This window comes from Patiria miniata, unplaced genomic scaffold (assembly GCF_015706575.1).
Source record: "Patiria miniata isolate m_02_andy unplaced genomic scaffold, ASM1570657v1 HiC_scaffold_27, whole genome shotgun sequence".
Taxonomy (NCBI): domain Eukaryota; kingdom Metazoa; phylum Echinodermata; class Asteroidea; order Valvatida; family Asterinidae; genus Patiria; species Patiria miniata.
Window position 1 is genome coordinate 3373667 of NW_024037066.1, and position 11210 is coordinate 3384876.

Consider the following 11210-nt stretch of genomic DNA (forward strand, 5'->3'; position numbering starts at 1 on the left):
AGTCCGGTTTTTTCAAGCAGCCGTTCCGGTTTTTTTCAAGCAGACCCAGTTCCGTTTTTTTCAAGCAGACCCTGTGGCATCTCTGTATACCAAACTTTATTTTTACCACAAGGGACATTGAAGTAAGCCCAACATTGTTAATGAATACAATTCTATAATTTATAGCATTGTTAATGTGCAATTATGTTTTGTACGTCTAACTTTCACTAACCCTCCTGCTATCTGAACTGTCACGGACAGTCAAAAAAATCAATCCTCATCACCTGCCATGCCTTTTACATAGGCTAGTAACCATCCATCAGATGATATTTCAAGCAAGCACAGTGACTAGTCAAATTCAGTCAACACACAAAAGCAGGCAAGTGGTAGGCACAGCTGGCTTAATCACCTACAGTTAGAGCACACCTGTATCAAGTTACATAAACAGTCACAGCCAGTCAATTTGGCTTTATGCATGCTGTGAGCCCTTAACTGTTAAAAACAGTCACTTGATGAATTTTTACTGAAATTACAACTTCGCACAGAAGGTATGTTTGCATAGGAGGGTTTTAGTGCACTTTTTAAGTTACCAAAGATTTTTATGGCAATTTTTTTTTTTTTTAGATATTTCAGGGTTCTTATCGTATCATGTTTTTCACTCGCAACATTTTTAAGTAATGTTAATTGTACCATAAAGAACTTAATTTTCTATGCTTTCTGAAATACTATCAAAAACCTTGGCTTGCAGTGGTACTGTTTTATTTCATTTTTATACCCGATCAATAAATTTGTACTTAGCAAACTTGAAAAGTTATTTGACTTTGGTTGAATTGTTCAACAGATTCCGATTCACAGTTCCACATGTACAATACATACAAGAACATTTCCATACTCCAATATTTTTCAAATAATGCCCAAATGAATCATTTGCATATTTTTTGTAGCTTGCTACTTGCCTTTTTGCGTGAAGAACACGGTAAATATCAATGCTGCATAACTTTGAAAAAGAAACCAACTTTGGTGAACATTATTAAGAGCAATCAAATGCGATTCCCAGAGCAGAAGCTATCTTCCCTGGCATCAGGGCACAGCAGTATGTGATATTTCACCTCCCACTTCTTTACAAGAAGCCCCTCCCACCCCACCCTCCACAGCATCCATTAAAACGACAAGTTCAAGCCACAACAGCTAAAGTTCACAATGTCAGTAGCCTTCGTTGTTAAATGTGATACTCGTGTAGCCGGGATATTTAGCTTTCAACTTCTCCACTGTGATGCTGTGATCTGCTCTGCCAAAACCCTGGGAAGAAAAGAAAAGAAGAGTTCAAGATATTTAGAACTTCTCAAGAACTTGACGACTTCCGGAATATTAAAAAGAAACAACTTGAAGAAAATTCGATATCAAGTACATGACTAGTTAGTGCATTTAATTGACTTGGTTAAACGGTCACGCTAAGATTTTACGATATTTGCATCTGTCTTCAAATCTTGCCTTTTCCACATATTTTGGAGGCGTCGTGATAGAGGTTTTGACAAAAAGCCTTGCTCCGCTCTCCAAAACATACCATAACACTTTCTTACCCAGAATTTCCATTAGTTTACTGCACACCTCACGGAATGTAATGCCCTGATAAGCAAATGAGCACCACATCTGAGGATGTATTGGCATATTTCCAAAAATTTTCCCAAGAAAAATGTTAGGAGCATTCCATTCCCCTTTTGAAATAAAATCTTTGGGTGTCCTGAGCTATAGAGAGTTTGCGCAGAGCATCTTCACTGTGGACAGGTGTTTAAATTTTGTGAAAATGGAAATTTTAGGTGTTTGTCTACTCGTACTCGTGCGTATCACAGAGGAACAATGACTTGCCCTCAGCAAGGGCGCTCTGTGGTATGTGCAATCTCTCTATTCACGCAGCTTGTAAACAATCCAAATGAGCGCCATCATTTACCTGTGAGTACCCGTAGACCAATATTGTCTTAGCCTGAGGTTTATGCTGTATCCGGCCCCCTCCCTCACAGTCACAGCTGATCTTCTTGGATCGGAGTTTAGGCTCAACCTCGTCAAAAATGTCGGCTGAAAAAAATAAGGAGCAACAAATATTTTTCAAGAGGAGTTCCTCTTCAAATTGTGCACCGTCTCTGGAAGGATGCTCTTGGATTATTTGAGGGTGTGGAAACATTGGACGGCCAGATGTATAAAATTTCTGATCCAATTGTTAGTTGCTTTCGTACTTATAGTCTTTTCAGTGTTCTTATTCCTCCATGGTCTTTTATGTCAACAATGCAGTCTGATTAACATGCCCTGAGCATAGTTCAAGCAAATCGAGTGCTCATCAACATAAACACTGTTTATAAACTTACTGAACATCTATTAATAAATTACGAGTATTATGTGTAACATCACCCAGAGCCTCCCCCCCCCCCCCAGGAAAGGCCCCTCCCCTCCCCAATTGAGCTTTTCATTCAGTAAAAGCCCATTTAGTGCTCCCTCAAGAAATTGAGGGCGCCCCATAGTAACTAACTAGGCCTAAGTGGCCCCACCCTGTACCTAGTACCTCGAACAGTACCTCCACCTGCAAACTAAACAACTCCCCCACCCTGAAAATTGGACACCCCTCCCCCCCCCCCCCCCCCCCCCGCCCCCAGTGGTGTCAACTTACCATGGTAGTCGACCCTTCCGTCGCCTCTCACTATATACTTTGAGTTGTTTTTATCATCCTTAGGCCATATTTTAATGAGGATGTATTTGAACTTTCCCGAGCTGTCAATCTCAACATCTGCAACAGAATCCAACGCGGTATCACTCATCTTCTTTCTCTTTGATGCGTTTTGCTGTTGGGAAATTGGACGCAGAACCACAAGTTGGGAACTAATTTTTAAGAACAAAGCGAAAAGTCTTTCCCTGCCTGTAAAATGTAGATACTGTTTCAATGCAAGGTTTATAGGAAGAAATTGTAACATTTATTTTGTTTCTCTTGTCATCTGGAATGACAAGCATGACACGCACGAAGAAAATGCTCCCCGTTAAATTGAAGTAGCGCCCTCAAGTGGTGGCCAAGCTTGTCTGGCACCCTGCCCATTTTCACTGGAATGTCCGTTCCTTTGCATTTATGTTTATAGTCGCATTGACGGGGGCAGCAGACTGGTTAAATAACGCATTGTTTGTGCAGTGGAATGTGAGTTTGAGGTTAGAAATTTGTCTTTAAAACTTCGATATTTAAGCAAATACTTGTCACAATGAAACTGTGACCCTTTGAAGAGGAAGTTATGTATTTCCATGTGTTCTATTTTAAGTAATTTGCTATTGTAAATTTTACACGAATAAATTCACTTGTCAAGTCACAAAAAATGCCGCCTGTTGTTGGGCCTGTTGTGCCCATTCTTGAAAATCACGCATTCTCGAGAATGGGCGCGCATTCTTAAGAATGAGCGCCCATTCTTAAGAACGAGCACGCGTTCTTAAGAATGAGCGCTCATTCTTAAGATTGGGTGGGAATATCACATGCACAATTTATGAATTTTGCCCAATCTTAACAAACATTGCACGACATACTCCTAGAACTATGAGGCTCCACGTAGTGGAGCCTCATAGGTTCAGAAGCCCGCAAAATTGTTGTCAGCACAAAACACTAATTAAGTACAAAAACGTCCATCCCAAGCAGGCCGTTTTTCACAGAACCGCTGCACAGTTTGCCCCTAAACTCCATACAATACCTCATGACATACTCACGTTATGTGCACCCAACAAACATCGGTGGATTCTGTCTGTTTTTCGGCAAAAATGATGAAAAATATGCCCTTTCCGCACTGAGCCAACCTAACACTTGAAACGAGCACGCGTGCAGAATGATCGCAGTCATTTTCGGTTCGATCGCTCAGAGCGCGCCGCGGGGGGTACGTACTTGCACTTGTACGCATGTGCATACTATCGTTCCGCTCCTACACCATACCCCCCGCGGCGCGCTCCGAGCGATCGAACCGAAAATGACTGCGATCATTCTGCACGCGTGCTCGTTTCAAGTGTTAGGTTGGCTCAGTGCGGAAAGGGCATATTTTTCATCATTTTTGCCGAAAAACAGACAGAATCCACCGATGTTTGTTGGGTGCACATAACGTGAGTATGTCATGAGGTATTGTATGGAGTTTAGGGGCAAACTGTGCAGTGGTTCTGTGAAAAACGGCCTGCTTGGGATGGACGTTTTTGTACTTAATTAGTGTTTTGTGCTGACAACAATTTTGCGGGCTTCTGAACCTATGAGGCTCCACTACGTGGAGCCTCATAGTTCTAGGAGTATGCACGACATACATGACATAATTATGTTAAATGAATTGTATAGCGGTTAAAAGGGAAACAATTCATATAAAGAGGAAAGAAAATGTTCTATGCTTCTGTACTCGTATAACTACGATAATTTGAATCATATTAAACCTGTTATTATTGCTTTTTCCTGCCTACTTATGGGAAGTTTTGTAATAACGGAGGACTGGGAACTAGTCTGGGAAGTGCTTTGTTTAGGCTAGACAAGTACAAGTCCCTGTGTATGTATCATATGCGTGCCACGAAAAAAAAACAATGTCCAGAAGCTGCCAAAATTGCTCTTTTGACTAGATAGAATCCAGCTCTGCGACGTAATGGTGGGGGGGTGAACAATAAATTGGTGGCAATTTAAATGGGAAATAGCATTAGCACTATGGGATGTCGCAGTATTCATTCTCATTCTTCACATTCTTCATTCTTACGTCCCCCCCCCCCCCTCTTTTATTATCCCAAAAATCTGAATTCTTTCTTATTTATTCTTATTTTTTTCCCCGGTCTTGCGTTGCAACAGTATAATTATTAAGAATCAGTGAACGAGGATTCAGCTAGACTTGCCAAGCGCAGCCGGTGCTCGGCATCGACAAGACCGTTATCTTGTCGCGCATTCTCAAGAATGTGCGCTCAATCTGGAAGAGTTATTTTTTGCCAAGATTGAGCAAGGATCCAGTTGCACATTCTCAAGAATGTGCACACCCATTCTCGAGAATGCGTGATTTTCAAGAATGGGCACAACAGGCCTATTGTTTTATTGTGTTTTTTGGTTGTTTTTTTTTTTAAGTTAAAGCCTAAGGTTTCTATAAATAATGGGTTAGGCCTATGATGACTAACCTTGCTTTTTCATTGTAAGTTAAGAGTTAGGCCTAGGGGCCTAGTTTTACTTTTTACTAGCCATGCTACTTATTCTAGCCTAGTTTATGTAGTTTAACGTTTTATTTTCAGGATTTTTGCTCTTCATTTTCATATATTTTTTCTTCATATAGGCCCTATCATCTCAATAAAGGCCAGTCATTGCAAAAATGTTGAAAAGACATTAATTTGGGACTGAGAAATATTTCCAATTTTGTAAGGAAATACTTAACTTAAGAACATTTTCTTGACTCTCCATAAACTTTGTACGCAACGGCTGAAGGGGCATCTGGATACTACATTCTTTCCTTTGTTTTCTTCTCCCAACAAACAGGTGCGTCATGTTGGTGACATTGTAGCCTGACTTCGATATCAGGCAACATGTCCGACACTTTAAGCGGTGACAGCGAGTCCCTATCATCAGCCACTCCATCGGCCCCAGCCACGCCCCCTCCAAGCAACCCCAAACACCCCTCTACCATGGAAACAGACACGCAGCTAACATGCAGCATCTGCAAGAAGCGTTATTCCGATCCTCATCTGCTGCCTTGTCTTCATACATTCTGCAGCGCTTGTCTCAAGACCCTTTCGCCGTATCTGTTCAGCAGTGAGGATCATGGCAGTCCGGGTAGCACACTGAGCAGCATAGGAAGTGGACGAAGCAGCCATCGTAGTGTGGCTATCCACTGTCCGACATGTGATCTTGAGGTTGACCTTCCATCGAAAGGTCCCGAGTTGCTTCCCGTGAACTTCATGATAAAGAAACAATTGATGTTGGAATCGTTGAAGCCGGAGTCGGGAGAGACCATCTGCGATCTGTGCACCGATAACGCCAAGGCCGTATCACGATGCATGGAATGCATGGTCAATGTCTGTGGCTTTTGCATTCAGGCTCATAAGCGGCAGCGCAAGACGGCAAATCATTCAGTTCTCTCGTTGCATGAGGCGCGTTGTCAAGGAGCCGCCTCCTTAAGCAGCCCGGTCATGTGTCCCAAGCATCCCCAGGAAGAGCTCAAGATGTACTGCGAGACCTGTGATCAGTCAGTCTGCCGAGACTGTTGCCTCGTTCAGCATCGGGAGCATCTCGTTGAATACTCGGAAGACGTTGTTCATCATCACAAGCGTGTCCTCGAAAACCTTGTAGCTCGTCTTCAGCCCCATGTCCAAGCCATCGGCGGTGGTATCAATTCGATCAATCGTTCTGAGGTCTCCATTGCAGACCGATCCACTGAACTCCATCATGACATCAATTCTTACTTCGATAACTACATCCAGGCATTACAAGCGCATCGTCGAAGCCTTCTTAGTCACGTCTCCAAAGTCGGCGAAGGTCGTATCAAATCCCTTCAAGTTCATCGCTTACAGTTACAGCAGCTGCTGCGCGACATGCAACACTCCTGCAACGTAACCACCCATGCTCTATCAGACAGTAACAGCCAGGAAGTTTTAGCCTTGAAACCAACCCTCGGTCATCGTCTTAGCGAGCTTAACCATGTCTCCTATCAGTGCACACCTAGAGTAGACAATGCTCTGCGATTCAAGTCAAGGGCAAAAGCCGGCCGAGTTAACGGATATGAAGTCCATGGGATGCTGGAAGTTAAACAACTGGACCCGTTGAAATGCTACGTAACTGGGGAAGGTATGTCACACAATCTTTGTTTTCTTCCAATTTCTCCACAAAAACTTGACAAGAAAAACTGTCGACTTATTATTAAACTTTTGATAAGTTTTTCAAATTGTCCTATTTTTTTAAATCATCTTGTTATACTTTTAGGTGTCCATGAGGCTCGGCAAGGAATGATATCTGAATTCCTTCTGATCATTCAAGACATCGATGGTCAACCATATAATAAAGGAGGGGAGGATGTCAGAGCGACGCTGGCAGTTGAAACCGTTAGAAACAGGTAGGTTCATGAGAGAAGTATATTGATGCCCTGATCAGAAACTTAACCCCAACCTTCCCAAATCCTCCAAAATCCTCTTTGCAAAATGGAAGATTTTGAAGGATTGCGGCTACATGGCAAAAGTGTGTTGCTGATTTCGGAGGGCGCACTTTGTCAAGGCCTTGGGCTGGACCTTATGTTGTTTATGCTCAGCCGTGCATAAATTTAGGCCTACATTATACTTGAATTCCTCCGCACTGCTCCAGGATGTCCCTGGCTCTGCCTCAACATATTGACAGTGATTTGGAGAAACTTTTTGGTACACTAACCATAGTCACTTTTCAGTATTAACAAATCTACTCTCATAAATCTATTTTCCTAAAGTCATTCAGCCACTTTTATCTTTTAACCCTAACCACCCCAACTCCATCAAAATCCATCCCCCCATTTTGTTAGATTTTGAGGGACTTGGTACAGAAGGCCTGGTGTGACTAAATATTGATGGAGCATGATGGACTTGGGCCTAATGGCCTGAAGCAGTGCTAGGGGTATCCGATTGATTTTGCCTAGCTTCCTGTACTGCTGTTGTGATAAAAGCCATGTGTAGCAAGTCCATGAATGTCAACCAGTGTGTCAGTGGTGGATTCCATTATGTCACATACAGTTTTGTATTGGACGTACAGTTTCTAGTAAAAGACGCTAGGGAGTTAAGGTTAAATACAACAACAGTTATTTGATTAAACCAATATTTTGTACTAGTTTGAAATTGAGCTGCTATAAGTTTTGAACATTTGCGTATCATGTTTTGGTACATTTTTCATTAATGTTTTTTATTCATTGTTTCAAAAAAATTTTTTGCAGAGTTCTGAATTGCAGTATATTTGATGAAGATGACGGCTCGTACCGGATCGAATACACGCCACAAGTCCACGCTACCCACATGCTCTGTGTGTTTTTGGACGGTCAACACGTCAAGGCATGTTTCACCATTTGATATCTGAAAAGACCTATCTAGTCCATTTCTTGACTTGGAGATAAATTTCCAACAGCATTTGAATTCATTCTCTTGAAAAGCTCCATATCTATTGGTATCTGCGAAACACTGTTGTTAGATAGTAATAGTTATTGTCAAAATCAAATTTTTTAAGTAAAAAGGTTGACGCACGATACCTAGAATTTCCTTACTTCTTTCATATAATTTTCATAGCCCTAACAGTCCTGAATCCTCCAATTTCAATATGATTTTGCACACCCCCTAGGGAGTTAGGGTTACTTAAGCAAACCAACAGTTTGCCCACAGAAATTGTGATACTAATTTTCTTAATTAACACAGGGAGTGCCATTTATTTTAAACATCTACTTTAAGGTAGAGTCCATCATTTGCAGCTATCCAAAAAGTAACTGACAAAATTATTGTTGAAAAGCTTTGTACTTGGTTTAAAGATAGTAATGGTACTAAACTCCCTGTGAAATTATTCTTTCTGGCATGCTGTCATTTTGAAGAAAACAATAAAATAAGGCCACTTCCAAAGATGTTTCAATTGATGCATTTTTGGACATTTCTGTTAGTAGTTGGTTTGTAATTCGGCGAATCTGTAAATGGGTACGCGCGCATAAGTCTTGACATGACGCACACGTGCGCGCGGTTGCTATTATTTGTCGGTTGAGTGCGTAATACGCGTAGCTATAATCAGCCGAATGAGAACGTGTCCCAGATGCTGATTGCAGGCGCAATGCAAAACATGACTCAGCAATTTTTGAATTGAAATCAAGATCCTAATATTATTTTCTCAAAATTTTCAGCATTCACTGAGCTAAAAGTTCATCAGGTTAGTTGTTAAGCACCCGTCTTTAGATTTTGAGCACTTTTGTTTGTTTGATGACAAATTATCTATCCAGCCTTTAATTAGTAAAAGTTAGCATTGGTACCACTGGATTTTATAATAATTTCAATCAAACAAGTAGACTTCTAAAATATTTTTTTTTTCCATTTTCAGGGAAGCCCCTTCAGGGTGACTGTACACGAAGGCTGGCGCGAACACGCCGGTATCTGGCACTGTTGTACATTTTGCTCAAGCGAGGGCAGCAGACAGGCCACATGTGCATGCGGGGGCAAAATGCCTGGTAAGATTTGATTTGTTTGTGTGTGATTAGCGTGTAGCTAAGCTTACATTATGCTGCATGCATAGTATGGCATGTTGGTATCCATGTAGTGCCAAAATTTGGGACTTTCAATATTGTGTATGAAGGTGCCAAAACTTAAGATAGTAAAAACATGCAAACTAAGAAAATAGACTGGCACATGAAACAACCAGTCCAACTCCCCTTTAGTACGGCATCAGTCAACTGTGTCAAAGAAACAACTGGTACCCTGTCTCTATTTCAACACATTCTCTATTTCTACACATAGTCATGCCACCAGACTACTGAATGGTCGATCTTTTAAAAAAGTTGGACATGTACCAGTCTAGTCTTAGACTTCAAATTGAAATCACTTGGCTTCACTCTCATTTGCAAAATGTTGGAGAAAAGTCTCCTTTACCAATTGAATTGAGACCTCAAAACTTGGCTGGTGAAATACTGAGGACCTTGTCTTTGCCTCGTGAAAACTTTGGAAAATTTTGTCAGCTTAAGAGTGAATAAAGTTGCCTGATTTTGTTTGGCATGTTTTTCTGCACACAAGGTCCCAGTCTGGTATCCATACCAATGTTTTGTGCAATGATTAGAGTAAAGTTGCGTCTCTGAAACACGTTCCAGTGTGGCTGTAATTGACAAAGATGTAAACAATCTCTAGTGAGGAGATTTGGATGTGGCCTCACACTGCTCAGTTGTGAGTTCTGCCCCATCAGATGATTGTGAAACTGGCATGTGGTGTTTTAGGCCTTTTTTTATGGATGGATCAGAAATGTCGGATTTTGTGAGGACGCAAATTGTTCCACAATTCAGCTCATGATATACCTACACTACAATTCTCTTCTGGTAGCTATTTGTAAAATGGTAATCATTGTTAGATAGTGTATTTCAGCATCTGTCAGTGAATTTTATTTGAGTTCCCATTTTTACCCCTCAGCCGAGAGGCTCGAGGGGTATTGACATCGCCTAGGGCGTCCGTCCGTATGTCGGGCGGGCCGTCCGTCCATCCGTCTGGGCAGCTTAGTTTCCGGATGATAACTTGAGTTAGAAATGTTGTTTGGGATTGTAACTTCATTAGGGGGTTGCCCCTAGGAGTAGGCAAGTTGGGATTGGTTTTTGAGGTCAAAAGGTCAAAGATCAAGCTCACCGTGGTGAGTTAAAGGTTAATGATTTCTGGATGATAACTTGACTCTGGCTGAGGAGTTTCAACAGCAACGCTGTTATTTTTTACCCCTGGTCAGGTGGATTCAAAGGTTGCGGTCACGGTCATCCGGGACACCCAGGTAAGTGGCATTGGTCCTGTTGCGCCCTCACCAAGCAAGACTCGGAGTGCATCGGGCAGCGCCCTCTATCATCACCACAAGGTGCGAGAGCCGACGCGGGAGCAGGGATAGCGGCGGGCAGCCAGCCGGTGTCAAAGGTCACCTCAGGAACGCTGGTGAAGAGAGAACCGGGACCGTTAGCTCTGACAGGGGCTTCGATGGGGCATGGCGAACGTCAGGGAGGAAGTGGCACTTCAGGGGCGGAGACAATGAGAGGAAAGGGGCGGGATAAACAGGTGCATACCATATCATTGTAAGGAAAGTACTAGATGGGACGTTGATGGGACATGGGCAACGCCAGGGAGGATGTACCACTGGGGGGGGGGGGGGGGAGAGACAATGAGAGGAAAGGGGCACAATAACCCAGTGTATACCAAATAATTATAATGTGCTCTCTCAACATTTCTGCCAAGTTTCTAATGATTTCACTGGAGCTGTGTACATGTACTAACACACAGTTCTTGTTGGGGTTTCAGGAAATAAATTTGTAAGGACCACCTGTGTCCTGAAATTGAGAACGTCTTCATTGTTAATGCACATAAGTTATTTTGGAAGTCATTGCAGATGTGAAAATAGTTATTTTGCTAGAAATAACTACATTTGTAGTTAGTTGAGGGAGGTAATTTGCAAAAGATTTCTAGCACAACAAACTATCTGCCAGGCCAGCTGACCAGTTTTCTTACCAATTGTACATATATTTGTCTGTAAAATGTTGCCAAGTCACTTGGAC

At 42.1% G+C, this 11210-nt stretch overlaps 2 protein-coding genes across 8 annotated transcripts; one reads left to right on the forward strand and one right to left on the reverse strand.

The window, feature by feature from the left end:
* Positions 1-85: 85 nt before the first annotated feature.
* Positions 86-3762, reverse strand: LOC119734280 (14 kDa phosphohistidine phosphatase-like). Of its 4 annotated transcripts, none has more exons than XM_038207684.1 (5): positions 3709-3762; positions 2639-2810; positions 1928-2052; positions 264-1278; positions 86-215 (listed from the first exon to the last, which is right to left on the reverse strand). In XM_038207684.1, the coding sequence occupies exons 2-4, from the start codon at positions 2784-2786 to the stop codon at positions 1183-1185; spliced, it is 369 nt and encodes a 122-aa protein (XP_038063612.1). In that variant the 5' UTR covers positions 2787-2810; positions 3709-3762; the 3' UTR covers positions 86-215; positions 264-1182. The 4 variants fall into 4 exon arrangements, with proteins under 4 accessions (XP_038063612.1, XP_038063611.1, XP_038063613.1 ...); XM_038207683.1 differs by lacking the exon at positions 3709-3762 and adding an exon at positions 3296-3371; XM_038207685.1 differs by lacking the exon at positions 3709-3762 and adding an exon at positions 2986-3002.
* On the forward strand, positions 3068-10806 carry LOC119734276 (tripartite motif-containing protein 45-like). 4 transcript variants are annotated; one of them, XM_038207675.1, is made up of 6 exons: positions 3068-3165; positions 5477-6781; positions 6917-7046; positions 7887-8001; positions 9023-9149; positions 10400-10806. In XM_038207675.1, the coding sequence occupies exons 2-6, from the start codon at positions 5524-5526 to the stop codon at positions 10735-10737; spliced, it is 1968 nt and encodes a 655-aa protein (XP_038063603.1). In that variant the 5' UTR covers positions 3068-3165; positions 5477-5523; the 3' UTR covers positions 10738-10806. The 4 variants fall into 4 exon arrangements, with proteins under 4 accessions (XP_038063603.1, XP_038063604.1, XP_038063605.1 ...); XM_038207676.1 differs by having other exon boundaries at positions 3075-3154; XM_038207677.1 differs by lacking the exon at positions 3068-3165 and adding an exon at positions 4043-4092.
* The last annotated feature ends 404 nt before the right edge of the window (positions 10807-11210 follow it).

Excerpts from the sequence above, each read along its gene's own strand:
- LOC119734276 (XM_038207675.1), top strand. The coding sequence starts at position 5,524 with ATGTCCGACACTTTAAGCGGTGACAGCGAGTCCCTATCATCAGCCACT. Across the intron at positions 6,782-6,916 it reads ATGCTACGTAACTGGGGAAG|GTGTCCATGAGGCTCGGCAA; the intron begins GTATGTCACACA and ends TTATACTTTTAG. Across the intron at positions 9,150-10,399 it reads ATGCGGGGGCAAAATGCCTG|GTGGATTCAAAGGTTGCGGT; the intron begins GTAAGATTTGAT and ends ACCCCTGGTCAG.
- LOC119734280 (XM_038207682.1), bottom strand. The coding sequence starts at position 2,939 with ATGTTACAATTTCTTCCTATAAACCTTGCATTGAAACAGTATCTACAT. Across the intron at positions 2,053-2,638 it reads CGGAAGGGTCGACTACCATG|CCGACATTTTTGACGAGGTT; the intron begins GTAAGTTGACAC and ends TATTTTTTTCAG. Across the intron at positions 1,279-1,927 it reads TGGTCTACGGGTACTCACAG|GGTTTTGGCAGAGCAGATCA; the intron begins GTAAATGATGGC and ends TTTTCTTCCCAG.